The sequence below is a fragment of the Saccopteryx leptura genome, chromosome 13 (assembly GCF_036850995.1).
Source record: "Saccopteryx leptura isolate mSacLep1 chromosome 13, mSacLep1_pri_phased_curated, whole genome shotgun sequence".
Classification (NCBI taxonomy): Eukaryota; Metazoa; Chordata; class Mammalia; order Chiroptera; family Emballonuridae; genus Saccopteryx; species Saccopteryx leptura.
In genome coordinates, this window is record NC_089515.1 from 39,577,954 (window position 1) to 39,602,905 (window position 24,952).

A 24,952-nucleotide genomic window follows, 5' to 3' on the forward strand; every position below is an offset into this window, starting at 1 on the left:
CTGTTTACACTATCCTGTAGTCTATTAAGTGTGCAATAATTATGTCTAAAAAGCAATGTACATACCTTAATTAAAAAATACTCTGTTGTGAAAACAAATGCTAATCATCATCTGAGCTTTCAGTGAGTCTCATCTTTCTGCTGGGGGAGGGGCTTGCCTTGATGTTGATGGCAACGTGGTCACTGCGAGAAAAGCGAGGTCTGCCTGGGGGCAGAGCTGGTTGTGGCTCAGCTCCTTCCGGCTGCTGTCTGCAAGGTGGGTGTGAGGGAAATACCCCAGGGAGGCAGAGGACCCCCTCACTGCACTGACAGTGCAGTGCATTGAACAAGAGGGAAGGATTTGGAGGGCCTCCCTGGTAGGTACTGTGTTGGGGTCTGGTGACCGAGTACTGAGGGGGCAGTGAGATAAAAGAAGTCTAGAATACTAATGACAAGGATGATACTTACCACTAATGTCTGCGTGCCAGGTTTGGTGCTGAGGGCTTCATACACACCATCACAACCCACCGGAGTAGGGACTATTTTTATCCTTATTATATGGATGAAGAAATGAAGACCCTGAGAAGTTGTTATTTGGGGTCAGAGTAACTTGGTTAGTAAGTGGAATAGCCAAGGACAGTTGGACTTGAAGAGCCATGCTCTTGGCCCTAGCAGGTTAGCTCAGTCAGTTAGAGTGTCCTCTCAAAACGAGAAGGCTGTGGGTTCGATCCTTGGTCAGGGCACATACAGGAAGCAACCAATGAAAGCAAAATTAAGAGGAACAACAAATAGATGCTTCTCTTTTTCTTCTTTCTTTTTTTTTTTAAATTTTTATTTACTGATTTTTTTTTTTTTAAGTGAGAGGAGGGAAGATAGAGATAAGACTCCTGCATGCACCCTGACTAGGCAACCCCTGTCTGGAGCTGATGCTCGAATCAACTGAGCTACCCTCAGTGCCCGAGGCCAACACTTGGACCAATTGAGCCACTGGCTGCAAGAGGAGTAGAGGGAGAGGAAGGGGAGTCGGAGGGGGCGAGAAGCAGATAGTTGCTTCTCTTGTGTGCCCTGACCGGAAATTGAACCCATAACGTCCATACACCGGCCGATGCTCTATCCGTTGAGCGAACAGGCCAGGGCCCTTCACTTATTGATTTTAGCTAGAGAGAGGAATGGAGAGAGTGCATGCAAGAGAGAGAGAGAGAGAGACAGAGAGAGAGATAGGAACATCGATCTGTTCCTGTATGTGCCCTGACTGGGGATCGAACCTGCAACCTCTGTGCCTCAGGACAATGCTCTAACCAACTGAGCCATCTGGTCAGGGAAAATGCTTCTCTCTTTCTAAAAAATTAATCAATAGGCCGTGGCCAGTTGGCTCAGCGGTAGAGCGTCGGTCTGGCGTGTGGGGGACCCAGGTTTGATTCCCGGCCAGGGAACATAGGAGAAGCGCCCATTTGCTTCTCCAACCCCCCCTTCCTTCCTCTCTGTCTCTCTCTTCCCCTCCCGCAGCCAAGGCTCCATTGGAGCAAAGATGGCCTGGGTGCTGGGGATGGCTCCTTGGCCTCTGCCCCAGGCGCTACAGTGGCTCTGGTCGCAACAGAGCGACACCCCGGAGGGGCAGGGTATCGCCCCCTGGTGGGCGTGCCGGTGGATCCCGGTCGGGCGCATGCGGGAGTCTGTCTGACTGTCTCTCCCCGTTTCCAGCTTCAGAAAAAATACAAAAAAAAAATAATTAATTAATCAATAAATCAGAAAAGAAAATTAAAAAAAAAAAGAAAAGAAAAGAAAAAGAAAAGCTCTCAGCCAGACCTGGGACTACCCCAGGATTTGTGTGAGTTGGCCAGGTGATGGCACCACTACCTCAATCTGAGGAAACAGGAGGAGGAACATGTTTGATTGGCAGGGAAATGACAAACTGAGTCAAGGAAAAGTTAGCTGGATACGCTGTGAATTACCCCACAACAAGCAGCAGTCAAGATGGCAGCGCTGGGGACCCTGCCAGAGGTGTCGGTCGAGAGGCATCAGCTGACAGTAGTCGAGGACGTGGGAGTGAATGAGACAACCTATAGAGAGCCTGAGCGTGAGAAAGAAAAGGCCCAAGAAGGACCAAGGTGCACCAGTGACCACATGTCATTTGGATATGGCCATCTGGGAGTCACCAGGAACCGCAGCGAGTGGGGTCGTCATTAGCATAAAGGAGGAACAAGAGTGCAGCGATGAGGGCACATCAGGCGAAACCTGAGATTCTGAGCACCAGGCTGCACAAGGAGGAGGAAAGAAGAGTCCCTACAAGGGATCAGGGACCCAGAAAGCTGGTTCTTTGTTGTTGTCCTTTTAATCAGTTAGATGAGATACACAAAGAGCATAGGCCAGAGAGATGGAGCAAGGAGAAAGGATGAGCTTGATAATAAAAGGGAGCGGAGAGAAGTGATGAAATGACCCTTTAGGCAGCTGGAGGGGTGAGGTGAGTTCACCAGCTTTCAGAATGAATAGGTATAGTTTTAGGCCCTCGCTGGTTAACTCAGTCAGTTAAAAGTGTAGTTCTGAGACAACAAAGTTGCAGGTTCTATCCCTGGTCAGGGCACACACGAGAAGTGACCAATGAATATACAACTGAGTGGAACAACAAATGAATGCTCCCCCCCCCCTTTCCTTTCCTCTATCTTTCTCTCTAAAAAGAAAAAAAAAGGTAGACTTTTGAGTCCAGTAAAAAAATAGGTTAAGTCTACCTTGAACAGGACACAGGGCTTTAGAAAGGGAAGATTTGGCCAAGGGCTTTCAGTACTCGCTCCAAGTCCACTGCCACATGTGCACAGAGGCCACACTTCCCACGGGCTGCTCGCTGCCAATGCCTGAGCGTGGCAGAGCGATGATTCCCGGGGACCCCGCCCCTGAGGTTTGATCCCCGGTCAGGGCGCACAGGGCACCCCGCCCTTGCTCAGATGACTGGCCTGGGCCCGAGGACCCCAGCGGCCTTGCTGATCTCCTTAGCCTACAGGACAGTCTGGGATTCTTTCACCCAACCGTAACTTCCTAGCTTTCACTTGGGGTCAAACCTGCATTGCATCTGCTGGCTCCCACAGCTGCCTTCCTATTTTCTCTCAATAAAATACTTCCACATTTGGTGGCCACCCAGCCACCCGCAGGCACAAGGAACAATGTCAGAAAGGCTGAGCCAGGTAAACTCAAACCCCACAATGAGAGGTGTTGAAACTAAGGAGATCATAATGAGTCTGAGTGTGACAGCAAAAGGCAGCAAGAGGGGTGGTGGGTGGACAGGAGGATCCTGGTCACCTTCTCATAGAGGCCTGCAGCTCATGCTGACTGTCCATCTGGCATGAGAGAGATCCTCAGATGTGACCACATGGCAGTGGGTATGAATACAGACAGATGGATGGGGGTGGGTGGCCCACAGGGGAGAGGCTGAAGGAGTTCCCACCCAATCCTCTGAGGGCAGGAAATGAGGACAGCTCCTGGGAGTATGGGTCGATGCAGTAGAACCTCGCAAAGAGGAGAGATGGGAGAGCTATTGTCAGGAAGGAGAGAAAGCTGACAAAGGTTGTAACAGGGAGAGGGGATGGAGAAGGAGCGGGTCAGAAGAGGTTTCAGGGCCTCGCAGGCCCTGGCAGGGGTGGCGGGGCTCTGGATTTCATGCTGTTAAGGGAAGCCACTGCACAGTTTGAGATGGGAGCAGTATGTGACCTGATTTACTCTAGGAAGGACCATTCTGGCTGCTGTAGGAAGGGAGGAGGATGCAACAGACCGGTCAGGAGGCCACCGCAGGCCTCCAGGTGAGAGATGACGGGGCCTAGAGTAGGGTCAGCAGTACAGGTGCTGTGAGATGAGAAAGTTTCCCCAATGACTTTTCTTTCAGTGAGACAAGCACACACATGATCATCACCTCAGAGGGGACCTGGCTGGGTAGATGTGGCCATGCTTTTATCTATACAGTGGAAGGGTAGAAAATAAGGGTAGTGAGGTTAAAAAAGTTCAAAAACTTACTTTTAAAAAACTGTAAGGGCCCTGGCCAGTTTGCTCAGTGGTAGAGTGTCTTTTTAGTGTGTGGAAATCCCAGGTTCGATTCCCGGTCAGGGCACACAGAAGCAGCACCCATCTGCTTCTCCATCCTTGCCCCTCTCCTTTATCTCAATCTCTCTCTCCCCCTCCTGCATCCAAGGCTCCATTGGTTCAAGCACATTGGTCTGAGGAGCCGAGGATGGCTCCCTGGAGCCTCCACCTTGGGTGTGAGCATGGCCCCAGACAGGTGTGGCCAGGTGGATCCCGGTCAGGGTGCAAGCAGGAGTCTATCTCCCCTCCCCTCACTTTAAAAAAAAAATTTTAAGAATGAAAAAAGAGGCTTAAGCCTTTCATTGTATTCTGTTTTGAACACTGGCTGTGAGACTTACTTTGATAGCACAGTATTTTTTGTTCTTTCTTTCTTTTTTTTTTTTTTCTTTTCCATTTTTCTGAAGCTGGAAACAGGGAGAGACAGTGAGACAGACTCCTGCATGTGCCCGACTGGGATCCACCCAGCACGCCCACCAGGGGGCGACGCTCTGCCCACCAGGGGGCGATGCTCTGCCCATCCTGGGTGTCGCCATGTTGCGACCAGAGCCACTCTAGCGCCTGAGGCAGAGGCCACAGAGCCATCCCCAGCGCCCGGGCCATCTTTGCTCCAATGGAGCCTTGGCTGCGGGAGGGGAAGAGAGAGACAGAGAGGAAAGCGCGGCGGAGGGATGGAGAAGCAAATGGGCGCTTCTCCTGTGTGCCCTGGCCGGGAATCGAACCCGGGTCCTCCGCACGCTAGGCCGACGCTCTACCGCTGAGCCAACCGGCCAGGGCAGCACAGTATTTTTTGAAAGTCACTTAATTTTGATAACAAATCAATACTTAGCCCCTCTTCCCAGGGAAGTAACCACTCCATTCCTTTGGGCCTCATGGACTGCTGCAGTTTCCATCTTGAGGTGGCCGCAGCAACTGATCCTCGCCTAGTCCTCCAGCCCCGGGGTTTACAGCTTTGTAAGATTCAGTGTGTGTGTGTGTGTGTGTGTGTGTGTGTGTGTGTGCGCGCGCGCGCACACGCGCGCACATGCGACCAGAAGCACTCACAATGAGCAGTCCCTGGGACAAAATCAATCTTACAAAAAGTTTGCCTTCTGAAACAAAAGATATGCCATATATTTTAATTAAATCATAGAAAACTCATTTGTATACAAACATTTTTTTCCACTCTGAGGAAACTGGAATATCGAATAGCTAGGTAACAAAACAGATGAATGATACATCTCACTTTAAGCAGAAACAAATTTTATGTTGTCACATTTACGTTTTTAAAAATGTTGAAATAATCAGTAACAGGTTGTCGGCTTCTCTCACTTTTCGGCCGTAGGAACACTCTCTCTTACAAACCCCAATTCTCTTTGAGGATGTTTTTCATTATTTAAACCAACTAAAACTTTTAAAAGATAGTTAACATGAAGTCTTAATTATGAAATCAATTTCTTTCTCCCTACCACGGGCTTTTAGATCGTCATAAAGGCCAAACCTCAGGAGATGGCCTTATCCCACAGGGCCAAAGCTTCCTTTCTCCAACAGCACAAATGTGCACAACAATGGGGACTGTATTTCAGAATAAGTTAAATATTAAGATATATAGTATGGCAACAGTGTCCGTTTCTCTCTACCATGTACATCCAGAAGTTCACCCTAACCTTACACGTTCATAAAGGTTACCAATGAGGGGGTCCAGTGATATTGATTATGCGCAACAACCATCAGAACCACAATTCTCTCAATGCCTGGGCCAAATATGTACAAGCGGTCCCTCCAGAGCCACGCCCGCATTCGTTCTGCAAGGGATCGCCTGGACCAGGCTCTGAACTTGACGTTCAAACGGGCAGTGGTTTTAAAGTTGAGGTCGTCACTCGTTCTGCTTTCAAACAAGACCCAGCGGTCACACATGTCTGTACTCACCCCAAATACTCACATAATACAAATGCAAATTAAATATGATCAAAATTATTTTAAATTAAATTGAAGACTACTATTTTTAAGTGCACAGCCACCCCCCCCCCCCACCCCCAGATGTGTTATAGAACGAGAACTAACGTGCTTGGTGACATTTGTGCTCCTGTGTGTTAGGGGCCAACCTGCCCCCCTCTGAGAGTTCCCTGGAGTAAGAGACCTTCATGTGGGGGACGGGGAACAAAAGTAATTTTCCACTCCAAACGGAGGGGTTGTCTCCAAAAGTCATGTTCCCAAACTGAAGGCTAGATTTCAGACTCATGAAAGCAGGAACCAAAAACTGTGATCTCTAGGACTGGCTCCCTCACCGGTGGTGACAGCCTGCCTCCCCAGGACCCTCCGCTGACCCCTAATCCTCGAGCCTCACTCTAAGCCGCCCCCAGGCCCGGGCCCCTGTTGTCAATCTGCAGACCTGGAGCTCTCCCAGAGAATGTGTAAACAAATCTGGGAGAAACCGTGTTTCTGCATGTTTTCATTATGTCAGTAAAAAACTAATGGGAAAGGCTGGCCCCACGTCAGCTTCTCACAGGGCCTGTCCGTCCTTCCTCCTGCTGGAGAAGACAGAAAGTCAACGCAAATGCCTCTGGCCTGGCTCGTCCCGAGGGGCATTCAAGTTAGAAACGTATCCTTGGACCACCTTATTCCTGAACCCCGACAAACGCCCCTCCAGCCTCGTCACTGGAGGTGAGCCGGAGAGGAGACCAGGCTCTTGTGCAGGTTGGGGTTCTGGCTGTGCCTGTTGCGGCTGCGGACGGACGAGAACATGGTATTGCAGCCGGGAACTTTGCACTTGTGCAGCTGGCGCAGGTGCACCGTCTTGTAGTGGGCCCTGAAGGTCCCTTTGTTACTGTACGTCTTTTGGCAGAGATGACATGTGATGGGCAACCCAGAAGGCAGGCTGGCGAGGCTCTGGTCGGCCTTCTCCATCAGGACACAGATGGGGTATTCGTCTTCCCCGGGGACAAGGCTCGGCCCGTCGCAGTTCCCGTCGCTGTCCTCTGTGAGCACGGTGCCCTCCTCGCTGGCCCCGTCCGAGTCCCAGGAGGAGTGGCTGCTGCTCTCCGACTTCATGCTCGAGGTAGTGCTCAGATCCAGGATGGTGCCTTCGCCCGGCAGGCCGGAGTGGTAGCTCTCCAAGCTGGCACTGTGGACCTGGGTCATCGGGTAAACCAGGCTGCCCATCCGACTGGTTCCCTTGAAGATGACGGACGGGTGGGGGGCCGGCTGCGGGAAGGCCACCTCCTGGAAGGCCTCTTTGTCCACATCTTTCAGCAGGTAGGCTGTGCGGAAATGGTCCTCGCCGCTCTCCAGTGCTTCTTGGGTCAGTACTTTCTGATGAAGGTTTAGGTTTGAACTGTGTCTACGAGAGTGAGAAGATGATTAGCAACAGGTTGGGCTGATGTTTTAAAAACAGTCATCATTCTGAGTGGAGACAGTAGATAGATACTAGAAAAGATCTGTGGCATATAAGAAGTGATAAGTGGGTGTGGGATGTAACGCGTGTTTAGTGGACACTGGCCCACTGCTGTTCACTGCTGGTCAGAAATTAGCATTCACGGGAAGTCAACAGTCTGGAGACTGTTGTTCTCTTCAGTTTCCACCATCTGATGAACATGTTAACTTCCTGGACTTTCATCTAAAGAGAATAGCTACGTCAGCCTGGCGTGCAGAGGTCCCGGGTTCGATTCCCGGCCAGGGCACACAGGAGAAGCGCCCATCTGCTTCTTCACCCCTCCCCCTCTCCTTCCTCTCTGTCTCTCTCTTCCCCTCCTGCAGCCAAAGCTCCATTGGAGCAAAGATGGCCCGGGCATTGGGGATGGCTCCTTGGCCTTTGCCCCAGGTGCTAGAGTGGCTCTGGTTGCAGCAGAGAGACGCCCCGGAGGGGCAGAGCATCGCACCTGGTGGGCGTGCCAGGTGGATCCCGGTCGGGCGCATGCGGGAGTCTGTCTGACTGTCTCTCCTCGTTTCCAGCTTCAGAAAAATACAAAAAACAAAAAAACAAAAATAAAGAGAATAGCTAGACTATTTCAATCAGGTCAATTTGACCAGGACCCTGCAACCAGGGGCTCCCAGCAACTAACTGGTCACAAATGACAGGGAACTAAGTGGAGGGCTTTTTCTCAGTGGAACCAGGAAATGTAATCTTCTACAGCTGCACTCATAGGTGGCCGAGGACCTCAAATGTAGCTGTGTCATATACTGAAATGATAGTATTTTGGATAAACTGATGAAATAAAATGTTATTAAGCCCTGGCCAGTTGGCTCAGCGGTAGAGTGTCAGCCTAGCGTGCGGAGGACCCGGGTTCGATTCCCGGCCAGGGCACACAGGAGAAGCGCCCATTTGCTTCTCCACCCCTTCGCCGCGCTTTCCCTCTCTGTCTCTCTCTTCCCCTCCCGCAGCCAAGGCTCCATTGGAGCAAAGATGGCCCGGGCGCTGGGGATGGCTCTGTGGCCTCTGCCCCAGGCGCTAGAGTGGCTCTGGTTACGACATGGCGACGCCCAGGATGGGCAGAGCATCGCCCCCTGGTGGGCAGAGCATCGCCCCTGGTGGGCGTGCCGGGTGGATCCCGGTCGGGCGCATGTGGGAGTCTGTCTGACTGTCTCTCCCTGTTTCCGGCTTCAGAAAAATGAAAAAAAAAAAAATGTTATTAAAACTTACTTCACCTGTTTCTTTTTTACCATTTTAATGTGGCTATTAGAAAATTTTTAATCTCCTATGTGTGCCCTGGCCAGTAGCTTAGTAGATAGAGCATCTGCCCAGCATACGGACATCGCAGACTCGATTCCTGGTCAGGGCACATAGGAGAAGCAACCATCTGCTTCTCCCTGCCTCCCTCTCCCCCTTGTCTCTCTCTCTCCTCCAGCAGCCAGTGGCTCGATTGGTTTGATTGTAACCCCGAGCACTGAGGATGGCTCTGTTGGAGCACATCAGCCTCAGGTGCTAGAATAGCTCAGCTGATTCAAGCATTAGACCTAGATGAGGTTGCCAGGTAGATTCCAGTCAGAGCACAGGTGGAAGTCTGTCTGTCTCCCTTCCTTTCATCTAATAAAAAGAAAATTTCTATATGTCTTGCATTAGGGTCTAAAGCAGGGGTCTCAAACTCGAACAATTTTGTGCGGCCCGCAGACTAATCCACCGGGCCGCACAAAATTGTTCGGTGGGCCGCGAGTTTAAGACCCCTGGTCTAAAGCATTTGCATACATATTGCCCAAGAAGTTCTACAGATATGAAAATCTGATTGGCTAGAAATAGTAGGGTGTGTGTGTGTGTGTGAGAGAGAGAGAGAGAGAGAGACAGACAGACAGACAGACAGACAGCACACACTAACTTCAGTTCACATTTGCAATGTTTCACTGGATACCAGACGGGGGTTTTGCAAATGCAGCACTGTAGGTACACCACCAATCACCAACCTCCCACCTGGTGATTACTCCTGAAGCGCAGACAGTGAGTATCCATTATGACACATTTCTTTGACTCACACGATATCATTTGGATGTAACTTGTCAATCAGTGTTGGCCTTGCTCAGAGATCCCCTGCTAACCTGACTAGCAAACACGGCCCTTACCAAGGGCTACAATCTTAAAGCTGAAGGAAGAATGACTCTGAACAGGGAAAATTCTCCCTAAGCACAGCTCAGAATGCATGCCAGGGTCAACCTGGGAACACCACCTTCAAAATAAATAAGGATTAGGGCAAAGAGCAGAGAGGTGGAGGTGGAGGGAGACTTTACATGGGGCATGGGGGGCACAATGTGGGTAGAGAGGGTGTTATATTGAGTGGGACACTTGAAACCATGTCAACACAATAAATTAAAAATAAAAATTTTAAATAAAAAAAAGAACTGTATTTTCTCTTCTAAGTCTTCAAAGACACATGAGGAGGGGAGAAGGTCTAATCCTATTTAGAATCGACTATTCAATTCTCTGTTCTGTCCCCTCATACATTCTTTTTCTGGACATCATCAGAATTATATTCCCAGATCACCCACTTTGCAAGCCGCTCTTCTTAACTACAACTCTGACCTGTGATTATGTCAGCGCTCTGGGTTGAAGGGGCAGGAATGTGTCAGCAGAAAACCAGACAGACGTGAAGCTGACGTACAGGTTCCAGTACATACAAGTGGTTAAAAAAACCAAAAACCCAGACACTGGCCCCTTGTACAGAAAGGTTCTATTGTGACAAAGCCCAGCTCTGGGCCCCATGCTCAGCTCCTGAGAGTCCCATGAATGCCAAGAGCCAACTTGTAGGCTCCTCTAACATTCTCCTTAAGCCTTAGAGCAGGGGTCCCCAAACTTTTTACACAGAGGGCCAGTTCACTGTCCCTCAGACCGTTGGAGGGCCGCCACATACAGTGCTCCTCTCACTGACCACCAATGAAAGAGGTGCCCCTTCCGGAAGTGCGGCGGGGGGCTGGATAAATGGCCTCAGGGGGCCTCATGCGGCCCGCGGGCCGTAGTTTGGGGATGCCTGCCTTAGAGAGTTAGATGCATTTCCGAGGTACCATGTCCCCTAAAACCAATGATGACCATAACTACAGAAACTCTCTGTGCATCATGTCTGGCTTTTGACTTTGGTGGCGCCATGCTCACTGCCCAGGGCTGTATCCCCCCCCCCCCCGCCTCCCCCACTCCTGTTTCTGACCACTCAGATGAGTTGAGATCCATGGTTCTCAAAGTGTGGTCTGCCACCCCTAGTGGTCCCTGAGACCCTTTCAAAGGGTCCCTGAAGTGAAAACTCATTTCATAATGATTCTAAGACATTATTTGCCTTTTTAAGCCTCATTCTCTCATGTGTGTACCGAACAGTTTTCCAGAGGCCGAGTGACAGGTGACACTGCCACTGGTTGAATGCATAAGCTGACAGTGAGAACCTAGCTGCCTTCTACTAAGTCGGACATTAAAGACGTTTCTGAAAACAAAGTCACTCATGTCACCAAGTTTTTGTTTTGGAAAATGTGGTTATTTTTCATTAAAATGTTATTTCTGTTAACATATAATATTATTTTAAGTGATGTAAAATTACTTTTTGCAGTTTTAATTTCTAATACAGTAACATTTTTTTTTGCTTGATTTTAGAGAGACAGAGAGGAAGGGTGAGAGGGAGGGAGAGGGAGAGAGACAGAGAATTCGAATTCATTTGCTCCACTTAGTTGTGCATTCTTTGGTTATTTCCTGTATGGGCCCTGACCGGGAATTGAACCTGCAACCTTAGCATCTCAGGACGACACTCTAACATACTGAGCTAACTGGTCAGGGCCTAATATAGTTAATCTTGAAAGATATAAAACCAAAGAGAAAAAAAACTCTTAAGGGTCCTGAGCTTTTAAGAAGTTGTAAAGGGACTGTGAGACCAAACTTTTGAGAGCTGCTGGTTTAGTCATACCCCTTCTTCTGGGAAGCCTTCCCTAACTTCTCCAAGAGCTTGGTGCACCCTCCCATGTGCCCACAGTGGCCTATGTTCTCCCACTGTAGCAGCCACCACATCAACTGTAATCCCCTGTTTACTGGTCTATCCCCATGACTGGCCTTCATGGGCAGGACATGTTCACAGCATCTAACATAGAAGGCTCTTCAGTACCTGCTGACGCTAAGGAAGCACCCAGGGTGCTGCCCCAGTCGCTTCCTGACGGGCCCAGCGGGTGCTGCTGGCAGCAGAGCCTCTTGAAGAGGGGAAGACAGTCACCTCACAGCAACACAGTCCTTCCTCACTTCTGACTCAGAAATGGTGGTGGACCTGGGCCCACCCACAAAGTCCTAGTTAAAGTGGTGCCATTAGAGTCACAGATTCTAGGTAGGATGCATGCTGTCTCCTAGGCTACTAGAATTAGTCCTTTAACTTTAGAATGCAAGCTGTCTTCCTGTGCTGGGGGGAGGACACTTGTCTGTCCAAGTAGGTCAGAAAGTCAGAATATATTAAACATACGAAAAAAAGAAATAGAAAACACCTGAAATTCAGTATAACTCCTAGTTCAGCAGACATCATAGGTCAGAACAGTATCATCAATAGGCACAGTAACTCTCTCTTTTTCACAGTAGCAGCTTATCCATGGACAGAGACACTCCTCTTGGAGGATGGACGGGGAAGATCAGGTCACTAAATAACTAGGGCATCCAGGTAGTTTGGTCCAACAGCCCAGCCACAGAAACAGGCATTTTAACTAATATCACCTGTGCTCTATCCTCCACATGTGTCTTTGTGAGCCCTGTCCAGGGATGAGTGTGGGAGCCTGTGCATTTCACCCTCTTAATAAATCAGGCCTTACAATTTGGACTAAACTAAGGTAGTGGTGGTGTTGAACTGCCCCAAATCAAGCTTGTTTGAGCACATGTAACTTTTTTTTTTTTTCTGAAGCCGGAAACGGGGAGAGACAGTCAGACAGACTCCCACATGCGCCCGACTGGGATCCACCCGGCATGCCCACCAGGGGGCGACGCTCTGCCCACCAGGGGGTGATGCTCTGCCCCTCTGGGGGGTCGCTCTGTTGCGACCAGAGCCACTCTAGCGCCTGGGGCAGAGGCCGAGGAGCCATCCCCAGCGCCCGGGCCATCTTTGCTCCAGTGGAGCCTCGGCTGCGGGAGGGGAAGAGAGAGACAGAGAGGAAGGAGGGGGGGAGGGGTGGAGAAGCAGATGGGCGCTTCTCCTGTGTGCCCTGGCCGGGAATCGAACCTGGGACTTCTGCACGCCAGGCCGACGCTCTACCACTGAGCCAACCAGCCAGGGCCTAACTTTTTTTTTTTTTAAGAGAAGCAAGGAAAGACACACACACACACATCGAGCTGTTCCTGTATGTGCCCTGACCAGGGAATCTAACTGGCATGCCCCAGGATGACGCTCTAGAGCTACCCAACCAGAGCTTAACTTTTAATATACTGATACAGACAGAGAGAGGAAGGAAGAGAGAGAAAGAGGAAGGGAGAGAGAGGAAGGGAAAGGGAAGAAGGGAGAGAGAGGAAAGGAGAGAGAGGAAGGGAGAGAGAGGAAAGGAGAGGGAGGAAGGGAGAGGGAGGAAGGGAGAGGGAGGAAGGGAGAGGGAGGAAGGGAGAGGGAGGAAGGGAGAGAGAGGAAGGGAGAGAAAGGAAGGGAAGGGAGAGAGAGGAAGGGAGAGAGAGGAAGGGAGAGAGAAGGCAGGTGGAAGGGAAGCATTTGTTTACTGTCCCATTTGGTCGTGTATTCTTTGGTCGCTTCCCGTGTGTGCCCTGACTGGGCATCGAACCCGCAACCTTGTCATTTCAGGACTAGGCTTTTAACTGACTGAACTAACTAGCCAGGGTAAAAAAATATAACATTTTAATCTTTTGCAAACCATGTTTAGCATTAATCAGATTGCATTTCATCAGAGAACTGGTCCTTTCCTGACAGCCTACTGGGGTCTTCTGCTGGTAGGTTCCTCCCTTTACAGGCTGAGGAGCCAGGTGACCTGAAGAGGGATCACATGACTCAAGTTCATGAATAAAAGCATACTCAAGATGATAATGCCAGTGCTATGTCCTGGAGTGATGAGACACGATTTGTACCCTGGCACTTTGTAAAAGGTTTGACTCTGAGTGTGATGAACACCCAGCAGTGATCAACTTCTCATCTTTTTTTGTGTGACAGAGACAGAGAGAGGGACAGACAGAAACAGATAGACAGGAGAGAGATGAGAAGTGTTAATTCTTTGTAAGGCACCTTAGTTGTTCGTTGATTGTTTTCTCATGTGTGCCTTGATGGGGCAGGGGGCTACAGCAGAGTGAGTGACCTCTTGCTCAAGCCAGCGACCTTGGTCTTTAAGCCAGCGGCCTTTGGGCTCAAGCCAGCAACCATGGGGTCATGTCTATGATCCCAAGCAAAAGCCAGTGACTCCATGCTCAAGCTGGTGAGCCTTGTTCAAACCAGACAAGCCTGTGCTCAAGCTGGTGACCACAGGGTTTCGAAGCTGGGTCCTCTGCGTCCCAGTCCAATGCTCTAGCCACTGCGCCACTGCCTGGTCAGGCCGACTTCTCATCTTTCATCCCAACCTCTCTGCAATAACCTGCTAAGTGTCTTTATTCTCTGATAGCTCACTATTTTAAAAATCTTTAATCAAGCAGTTACTCCTTTCAAATACAGCGGTCCCTCATCTATCGCAGGGGTTAGGTTCCAGAATCCCCCTGTGATAGGCAAAAATCTGCAAAGTAGTGACCTTATATTTATTTTATTACTTATATATATTTTAAGGCTTTATAAATCCTCCCCATACTCTTATAAACCTTTCCCACACTGTTATTAACCTTTCCCACACTCTTATAAACACTTCCTATGCTCTTAAACACTTTCTACACTCTTAAACCTATATAATTTTAAAGAACATATAAAAATACCTATATACTGCAAAATCCCGCAATATAGTAAAAAATCCGTGATACAAAATTAGATATATACAATTTAAAGATCCGCAATTCAGTGAGACCATGAAAAGTAAACTGCGATACGGCGAGGGACTGAATAGCTGGGTTACTAGAAATCAGAGAAAATGTTCCATTCAATGGACTTCATGTTATAAAATGAAAATTAGACAAGTTATAGGAAGCTACAAGGACCATTTTATAAGCGCCCTCCTTCTTCATCTAATATGAGGACTAGTTCAAGACTCCTTATGCCAAACCGCTGGGGCCAGACGTGTCTCTGAATCCAGCATTTCTCAAACGTTTGAAAAAGCAGAACGATGCATATACTGTAATAGCATACTGATGCCCTCTTAATAAATCCATTCATATTTCTGCACTGAATAGATACAAAAAGCCACTTAAAAGGTGTTTATTAAACAATAACAAATAGTCTCACATCTGTTCTGGTCACGTCTTGTGGCCAAATGAATTTAGGTTTTGGAATGGAAAATTCAGGAGGTGGATCTATAACAGTGTTTTTCAACTGCCGGTCTGTAGACCGGTCCACCAGAAATTTTGAGCTGTCTGCAAAAGAGTTAACCACCCTTATAAACGAAGATTATAGACCTTACTAGATGAATGATCTTAAGTCAAATTCAGGGTGATTTCTGCCTTAACGGTTCCTGAACTAATTCTCCTATTTTCATGGGTCCCCAAGTGTAAAAAGGTTGAAAATTATGGATACAGGACTGTGTTTCTCAAAATGTGGTCCCCAGCCCAGCAAAACCTGTATCCCTGGGCACTTGGAAAAGCGAGTTTCTCAGGCCCCATCCATACCTCCTGAAACAGAAGTCCTGGGAGCAGGGCTCCGAGGTAATTTTTTTTTAATTAAATGAGAGGTGGGGAGGCAGGGAGGCAGAGAGACAGAGAGACAGACTCTTGCATGTGCCCTGACCAGGATCCACCCAGTAAGCCCTGTCTGGGGCCAGTGCTCTGCCCATCTGGGACTGCTGCTTCATTACTCAGAAACCAAGCTATTTCAGTGCCTGAGGTGAGGCCATGGAGCCATCCTCAGCACCCGGGGCCAACTTGCTCAAACTGAGCCATGGCTGTGGGAAGGGGGAGGAGAAAGGAAGAGAGAGAGAGAGAGACAGAGAGAGAAAGAGAGAGAGAAGGGGTGGAGAAGCAGATGGTTGCTTCTCCTGTGTGCCCTGACTGGTAATTGAACCCGGGAATTCCACATGCCAGGCTGATGCTCTACTGCTGAGTCAACTGGCCAAGGCCACCAAAGTATACTTTTACAACTCTCCAAGTGATTAAGATGCAGGTTCAAGTTTAAGAAGCAACACCTTAGGGCACACAGTTGCCAACAGGCGCCTTACCTGTCCCTGCTCCTGCGGGAAGGGAAGGTGGCTTTGCAGCCTTCCACTGTGCACACGTGGGTCTCCTTGGCGTGCATGTTCTTGTGGTGCATTTTTACACCGCAAGCATTCTTGAAGGTCTTTTGACAGATGTCACACTGGTGGCGGCTTTCCTCCTTCTGCCTCACCAACGCATGCTGACCCATGTGCTCCAGGTCTTTAGACTCTTCGAAGCAAGGAAAAGCCATTGCTCTGGTGGACAACGTGTTGAAGAGCCCCCCAGCCAGCAGGCGCTGCTGCAGTCTGACGTAGTCTCTGAATGGAACACAGGGCTCCATCCCAGGTGGCAGGTGCAGCTCCTGGCCACCGTCCTCCACCTCCCTTGGCACCATGGTCAGCGCTGGCTTCTGCTCCATCTCCCTCTCCAAGTTGAGCGTGGCCTGCTCAGGGGTTCCGCGAAGGGCTCCCCTGGGCTCGATCACTGACTGGAGGTGGCAGGCCCTCTGCCCTTCAGGAAGAACCTTCCCTAAGCATGCCACTGGCATGTGCTGCTCCTCCAGCGCCCCGTCGGACTGAGGGCTGCAGGCCTCGGGCTCCTCTTCACTGACCACCTGCAGTGGCACGTCTTCGTCCGAGCTGAGCGCGTGCCTCCTCTCGTCAGCTATCTCCACAGCTTCCTTCTCTATTTTGATAGGCATGCTGGACTTCCGTGATTTCTTCTTGGGAACGGCATCGAACGGCATGTCATTGGAAACCAGCTGTTCTGAGATCGAGGAAGACAACAAGGGGAGGGAAGGCAGCATGCCGGGTGTGTTCGCCAGCTCAGCGGGCGTGGCCGGACTGCGGTAGAAAGGAAGGACCGGCTGCACTGTCTTTAGGTTGGGAAAAAGCACACCGTTCTGTCCACTGCTCGGGAAGGCTGACTGGCCCCTGGAATCCTCGCCTGAACCAGGGCAGCCGGCGAGAGGCCTCGAGTCTGGAGATGTCACTGCGAAGCCGGCGCACTTGTAGGTCTCAGAGGCGGCCAGGCTCAGGCTGTTCCGGAGGTCCTTGTCCCTGTTGTTCCTGTTCATTGGCATGTGCAGCCGGGGGTTGGGGTTGGCGCTGTGGCGGTTCCGGCTCCGCAGGGAGCTGAAGACCATGTTACAGCCCTCGATGGTGCACTTGTGCTTGATCTTCAGGTGGACGGCGTTGTAGTGGATCTTGAGGGTGCCCTTGTCATAGAAGGTCTTCTCGCAGGCGGTGCAGAACACCCGGCCCTTCTTCGTACCAAAGCTGTTCCTCTCGGGCTTCGCTTTGGCTTCGGGGGACAACTGTGTCCTTTCCAGCTTCGTGACGATGTTGTAGGAGCTGGAGTCACTTAAATGGGCGTTGTCTTCCTTGTTAGCGATGGCATCGGGGCAGCTTAGACACTGCTCTTTCTCTGCCTGAAACGGTGTGGAGCTGGAGGTCAGGAAGCCGCCGTCGGGGAAGGGGCCGTGGATTTCCTGCCTGAGGTCCGGACTCTGGTCCCGACCCTGCTCCAGCACGTACTGCTCGGGCAGCGAGCCTACCAGCGCGGGAGGCACGGGGTTGAAGAACTGGAAAGGCAGCATGAAAGTCATGTTGTTTATGAGGTTCTCGAAGGGGTGCACACTGCTGGGGCTCCCTTTGTCCACGGGAGTGGGGAGGCTGGGGCCCCGGTGGCTGTAGCTCTCGATGAAAGCCCGGATGTCCACGTTCGCTGTGGAAGGTGGGAGGACAATGGACTGTTCTTCCTTCTCTTGAATGGCCATGAGCTCAACTATGGACTTGGTCTCCCCAAAACGGAGGAACTGCTGCAAGGTGGCAACCTCCTCCTCGCTGGTCATGATGCTCCAATGATCCAACACCTTTCCCGACGCGTCCTACACCCAAACCAGAATTTAAAAGTGCAGTTAATTTCCCACTCCTTACCCTTTACCCCAAGAAAGGAGCCACCTGGCCCTGGCCGGTTGGCTCAGCAGTAGAGCGTCGGCCTGGCGTGCGGGGGACCCGGGTTTGATTCCCGGCCAGGGCACATAGGAGAAGCGCCCATTTGCTTCTCTACCCCCCCCCCCCTCCTTCCTCTCTGTCTCTCTCTTCCCCTCCTGCAGCCAAGGCTCCATTGGAGCAAAGATGGCCCGGGCGCTGGGGATGGCTCCTTGGCCGTTGCCCCAGGCGCTAGAGTGGCTCTGGTCATGGCAGAGCAACGCCCCAGAGGGGCAGAGCATCGCCTCCTGGTGGGCAGAGCGTCGCCCCTGGTGGGCGTGCCGGGTAGATCCTGGTCGGGCGCATGCGGGAGTCTGTCTGACTGTCTTTCCCCATTTCGAGCTTCAGAAAAATACAAAAAAAAAAGAAAAAAAAAAAAAAAAGAAAGGAGCCACCTGGTCACACCTCCGCTGGTACCACCACGGGGCGCCTCTGTGCATATTAGAACATGACACCCCTTCTGGATGATCAGGGGGCTTGAGTTCAGCCCCCATCCACACCACTCTCCCAGGCCAGGAACTCAGTGCGGAAAATATATGCACAGGCCCTGGCCAGTTGGCTCAGTAGTGGTAGAGTGTTGGCCCAGTGTGTGGATGTACCGGGTTCGATTCCTGGTCAGGGCACACAAGAGAAGCGCCCATCTGCTTCTCCACCCCTCCCCCTCTTCCTCTCTATCTCTCTCCCCACCTTCCACAGCCGTGGCTCAATTAGCTCAAGCGACTTGGCCCCAGACACTGAGGATGGCTTTGTGAAGTCTCCACTTCAGGTGCTAAAAATAGTTTGGTTACGAGTATGGCCCCAGATGGGCAGAGCGTGAGTCCTGGATGTGGGTTGCCAGGTGGATCCCGGTCGGGGAGTATGAGGGAGTCTGTCTCTCTGCTTCCCCTGCTCTTACTTAATAAAAAAGAGAGAAAAAGTAAAAGAAAATATATGCACAAACCTAAGGAGCAGCCCAAAAGGGAGACATAAAATTATATTAGTCATGCCTCAGGGAAACGGTGATTATTTCCCATCTTATTTCAAACGAACTGGACATCCTGCATTAGGCAGAATAATCCTCCCCACAAAAATTAAAATATGTATCTTTTGAACAACAGTAACTTTATTTAGAGACTCTAGATGAAGCAATCAGACCTACAGATATAGCTCGAGTACTTATTTATTTATTCACTGAATTTTAATAATCTTCCCAAGCAACTACCATCGGAAAACAAATGAACCTGTATTGATCTACGGCCCGTGTTCAAGCAGAGCCGTAATTACACTGGAGTGGTGGAGATCTTTCAAACTCTAGCAAGGCCTAACTTTTCCCAAAACTACAATAAATATTTTATCACAGAGCATGTATTTGATGGCCTACTGAGATTTTTCACAGTGCATGTAAGAGTTTTGAAGATGATGAGGAATGTAACATCATAAATTTTTCATGCACTGGAGGTTCAAGGTAATTGATTCCATATTTTTAATCCCAACACTAGAAAGCAAGATTATTAGGATCATTAAATATTGATCTATGTCATAATGTAAGATCATAATGCTATTCTACATAAAACGTTATTTCTAAGCTTGCTGGGGTCCTACATGCGAGAGGAGCAAAAGCATTTCCAGAGGAAGACTACAACCTTTAAATTCAGAAAGTTGCAGGTTCAAATTCACGGTTTGCCACATGGGAATTGAGTGACTTCAGCAAGATTTAGAAGCGCTCTGAGCCTCTGGTTTTTCAACTGAAAAATGGGGATAATCTATCTACCTCCTAAGATTCCTGGAAGAGGGTCTAGGAGAAAAAATGGTTAGTAGTGTTCATGTTAGAGATACGGCCTATCTAACACCGACGTGTATGTTAGTCTTAGAAATATATTCATATGTTCCTTTCACTGAAATTTTAACCCAAGTTAGCTGACATTTTCTAGTGTAGTGGCAAGAGAAAAAAAATGCTGTAGCTGTTTCATATGTCAGAGAAAGGATATAATTCATATCAGGAAATGTGTTCTTTGCTCATGAAAACATCTTGATAACCTCTGGGTGTCAAACAGGAGGCTTGTCCTGTAGCTCGTTATAAAAAGAGAGGTAGCTGACCTGCGGTGGTGCAGTGGATAAAGTGTTGCCCTGGAATGCTAAAGTCACCAGTTTGAAATGCCAGCCTTGCCCTGTCAAGGCACATAATGAACAGCCACAACTAGAGTTGATGCTTCCTACTCTTCCCCCACCGCCTTTCTCTCTCTCCTGTAATATAAATAAAATCTTTAAAAAAAAGCACCTAAGCAGTGGTGGCAGAGTGGATCGAGCGTCAACCTGGAATGGGGAGGTCGCTGGTTTGAAACCCTGGGCTTGCCTAGTCAAGGCACATACGAGAAGCAACTATGAGTTGATGCTTCCCATTCCCCCGCCCCATTTCTCTCTCTCTCTCTCTCTCTCCCCTCTCTTTCAAATCATTGAGTAAAATACACTGCACACAAAAACTAGGGGATATTTCAAAATGAATATAAAGCAATAAAATACCCCTAATTTTTGTGAGCGGTATATTTTAGAAAAAATAATAAAAGGAAGGATAAGCACAACGGCTGTAGCAGTGGCAGGCAACTGGGTGACACCAGTTACATGGATGGGGATTTGAGGACATCGGAGGAGAAGGGTGGCCGTGGTCACCGTACCTGCAGCACGTATCCGCGGATGTAATCCTGAAGCGTCCAGTCCAAGGCGTGGAGAATCTGGAGGACCTCGTCCTGCTTCAGCACACTGAAGAGCCGGTCCAGGAGGATCTTCAGGCGCACGGGGATGGCCTGGGTCCCGTACAGCATGAGGCTGCTGATGTCAAACACCACATTGGACTGGACGATCTCCACCTGGCTTGTCGGATACATGGGGGGGATCCTCAGCTTACTCAGAGCTGGAAAACCAAATGGAAGGAAGAGCGTTTTTAAAGATTCTACTTTCAAGAGAAACACTGCATAGGATAGGCTAGCGCTAACTCTCAGTGATCTGTTCCCACAGAACAGAACATGACTATACAAATGATGAATTATCTTAACAGCTGTGGTGGGAACTCATGAAGTGGATGGGCCTAAGACCCTTCTGGTCTCCCTTTCCTGTGGCATCCCAGAGGAGGAAAATAGCCACAAGGAGGGGAAGTGCAAAAAAAGGGGTAAAACAAAGGAGGCAGGAGCTTAAGCAGGAAAAAGGAAAACCAGGAATCACCAGTGACGACCGTGGCCTTGGGAACCCGGCAGCCCTGGGCTGGAGCCTGGTCTGACGCTTTCTGGCTGTCAGGCGTGGCAAGTGAAACCCCCAGAATCTGCGCTGTCTGATGACACAGACATCAGCCTCATATGGCTACTCAGATTTAGATTTACATTCGTTAACATTAAGAAAATCAAAATTCAATTCTGCAGTCATAGCAGTCACATTTCAAGCACTTGGTAACCACACGTGGTTAGGGTCGGGTCAGGTTTAACAAATGAAAATACAGGATGCTCAGTTTGATCTGCATGTAAGTTTCAGACAAACCACAAACAAGAGGGATATACTTAAGCTAAAATCATGATTGCTTATCTGAAATTCAAACTTAACTGAGCAGTCTGCATTTTAACTGGGCTAGAGCTATTGTATTAGACTGCACAGAACAGTTCGATCAAAGGGAAGGCACTGAGGCACCAGGGCCTACATCTTTAGGAGGATAGGTCTAACAAAACATTTATTGTTAGGAGTTTTTAAGAGATAACCTATATAAAGCGCTTAGCCTGTTACAGGGCACACAGTACTAACTTACTAAATGTTCGCCGTCATTCTTAGACATTACATCCATTCCTGAATAAATGTAAGTTATTTAGAGGGACCACTACCAGCCAAGAGAGGGGGGAGAATAGTTACCGTGGGCCACCCATCCATGCCTGCACTGCTCGCACTGACGGTGGTTTATTTTCCCTGGTTTGAAACTTTGGCAACTGCAGTTCAGAGTACAGCCAATAGCCTGCAGAAGAGAACACAGGAAAACTTAGCCTGTTTAGCAGTGTGTGGGACATTCAGCAACAGTCACCAAGCAATGCATGCTCACTCTGTGCCAGGCCCGGACCTGCATATTGAACTCCTGGAAAGAGGCATGGCTGGCCCAGGACCTGGAGATGGCGAATATGTCACACAGATATTCTGCATGAGAGATTAGGCTACACACATCAGAATGTTTTGTAAGATTATGGCTTGGAAGGAAATACCTTGCTTGTTATTATTATGGACAGAGAAAGGGTGAAGAGACATATTTTCACTCAATCTCTAAGCTGACCAGAGCAGCAATGCTGAAATGTACACAGAGACTGCCTTTGAACAAGTAAAGGGGAATTGATCAGAACTGAGAGCAACCCACAAGTGGACTTTGTTACTCATCAAGATGTGGAAGAAGCCAAATACCAAAATAGAGGTGAGGACATGTAGGGGCTGATGGCCCCAACTCCACGCACTGGACTGTGTGACTGAGGGAGACAGACACAGGCTGGACCAGCCCTGCACAGATGCCCAGTTGCATGTTCAAGTGTTGTATGTGCTGTGTGGGTGTGTAGTGTGCTAACATATGGATGAAATAAAAAAAAAATAGAGATGTGACAAAAGTCTAGTATTAGCATCAAAGCTTCACATATATTTTTAAGATGAATTCCTCAAAAGGGGATAGAGGCCTGCAGAATGTAATCTATTATTAAAGAGAAAAAGGTCTCACGGGAGCTGGGACAGAGAGGTTCCCAGGAAGAGTTGCTGGGTAGGATCTATGTGATTCAAGAGAGCCTTGAAACTGGGAAGAGAGAGAGAGAGAGAGAGAGAGAGAGAGAGAGAGAGTGTGTGTTTAGAGGGGGGATGGAAAAGCCCCACAATTAAGGGTTTAAACCTCCATCTGCCAATTAAGGGACTATGTGGCCTTGTGTGGGGACAGGAAGGGGAAATCTGGCCTAGGACTTGGGAAACTCAATGTAAGGAGTCTACAACTAGTCTTCACTTAAAAAGCAGTTGCTGGTAGGACTGCAAAGGGTGAAGACATTTTGGAAACAGCCGGGCAGAAATTTACAAAAACCACACGATCCAGCAACTTCACCCCTAGGTATGTGCCCAAGACAAATGAAAACATGTGTCCACACAAAAACCTGTTCTCCAAAGCCGGAACAACCCCAATGTCCTTTGATTGATAACTGGATAAACATGTGGTACATCCTACAATGGAATATTATTAGACAAAAAGAAAAAATCAAGTACTCATAGATGCTATACTACATGGATGAATCTTGGAAACATGAGGCTACAGGAAAAACAACACAAAAAATTAAAGAAGTATAAAAAGTTGGAGGCTGTGTGATTCCATTTACATGAAATGTCAAGAACTGGTCATTCCATAGAGACAGGAAGCAGACCAGTGTTTATGAGGGGTGTGGGGAGAAGGTAGGGATGAGAAGTGGGGAGGGACTACTAATGGGTGGTAGTGAGGGGAGAGTAGTGATTTTCTTGTTTTCACCTTTTTAAAAAACTGTTTTAAACTGAGATGCAATTCACATATAAAATTCACCCATTTCAAGTCTACGATGCAATGATTTTTTAGTATATTCACAGAATTGTGCAACCATTGTTACAATCTAATTTTCATCATTCCCAAAAGGAACCCTGGTAATGAGTTTATGGTGGACATCACTGTCTTAATTTCTTCTGGGTATATTCTCAGGAGCGGAATTGCTGGATCATATAGTAACTGTTTCACTGTTGGAGAAACTGCCAAACTGTTGTCCAAAGTGGCTGAACCATTTTACAGCCCCACCAGCAACATATGAGGGCTCCAATTTCCCCACATCCTCACCAACACATCATGAACAGGTGGACCACAGCCGACTCTGATGGCATGAATATACTCCCAACGATACCACAATGGTAGATATAATAAATCATTATACATTTGTCCAAACCCACAGGATGTACAACACCAAGAGCAAATTCTAAGGTAAATGATCGACTCTGGGTGGTTATAATGAGTCAACCTAGGTTCATCCTTGTAACAAGAGTGTCCCCTGGTGAGGGATGTTGATAATGGGGGAGCCTGTGCATGTGTAGAGGTAGACAGCACATAGGAAGTCGCTGTGCTTTTCAATTTTCCTGTGAATCCAAAAGTGTTCTAAAAAATAAAGTCATAAAAACAAATCAGTGATACAAGTTAAAAGTTACATGATTTGACTGTCATCTACAAGTCTTTTCACATTACAACAGGCCCGACTGGAGCAACTAGATAGAGATTTTTCAGGTGAAGGACTAGCGCTGTTCATGAGTGAGGTGTGTAGCAGACAGCAACAGTGGTATCTGATTACTAACAAACAGGAAACACGGAACAAAAGGGTTTAGTCTTTGTTAAGTCTTATAACACAAAGAATTCCAAATAAGCACAACACTCTCTTTCTTCTTAAATGTACTCATTCCCAATGCAGGTGATATTGTCCCAACGAGGTGGCAATTTGTTACTGGGGTGTGTATGTGAAAAAATATTACTCTTTTTTATGTGCAAAGCACAGATATGCATATATAAGGTCTACCGGAAAGTTCTGTCCGTTTCTATCACAACAAGTTTCGACACGTAAGCACATGTTTATTTGGCGCATGTGTGCCTCTCTATTTTTATCATTTAATGTATACATACTGACGTAGCAAATTAACTAAAACAAAGTTGATTCATGTTAGTCTTATGTGTGAAGTGATAGTGTATCCATGGCTACTGATAAAGTTCATTTACGCCACTATAATTTTTACGAATTTCAACAAGGAAGAAATGCTACAGAAGCATGTCTGTCGCATCCACCATATTCCCCAGACTTAGCACCCTCCGACTATCACTTGTTTTTGTCCTTACAAAATTTTTTGAAGGGCAAAAAATTTAAAAATGAAGAAGATATCAAAGAAGCACTGGTTCCATTTTTCGCATCAAAAGATAAAACATTTTTCAAAAATGGGATATACAAATTGCCCTCACGCTTATTAATTATTAAGAAATCATTAATAATAATGGCAATTATATTATTTAATAAAGTTTATTGACAGTAAGAAAAATTTGTATTTTGTTTTATTCCAAAAACGGACAGAACTTTCCGGTAGACCTTATATAAACAGGTATATAATATATGATACGACAATAAAATTTCACTGGGGAATCATAATTAGGGAAAAACTTCTTAAGTCTTCTTAGATGTGAAGGTGCAGGGAGAAATTCAAAATAACATGGAAGGCCCTAGCCAGTTGGCTCA

General features: G+C 48.2%; 1 protein-coding gene across 1 annotated transcript in view; it reads right to left on the reverse strand.

Moving 5' to 3' along the window:
• Positions 1–5,137: 5,137 nt before the first annotated feature.
• BNC1 (basonuclin zinc finger protein 1) overlaps positions 5,138–24,952 on the reverse strand; it is a 32,398-nt gene continuing 12,583 nt past the window's right edge. Inside the window, exons 2-5 of the mRNA XM_066355359.1 lie at positions 21,567–21,666; positions 20,351–20,586; positions 15,732–17,596; positions 5,138–7,359 (exon numbers count right to left, since the gene is read on the reverse strand). Of these exons, the coding sequence (XP_066211456.1) occupies positions 6,675–7,359; positions 15,732–17,596; positions 20,351–20,586; positions 21,567–21,666 (2,886 nt within the window). The 3' untranslated portion in view covers positions 5,138–6,674. The remainder of the gene's footprint in view (positions 7,360–15,731; positions 17,597–20,350; positions 20,587–21,566; positions 21,667–24,952) is intronic.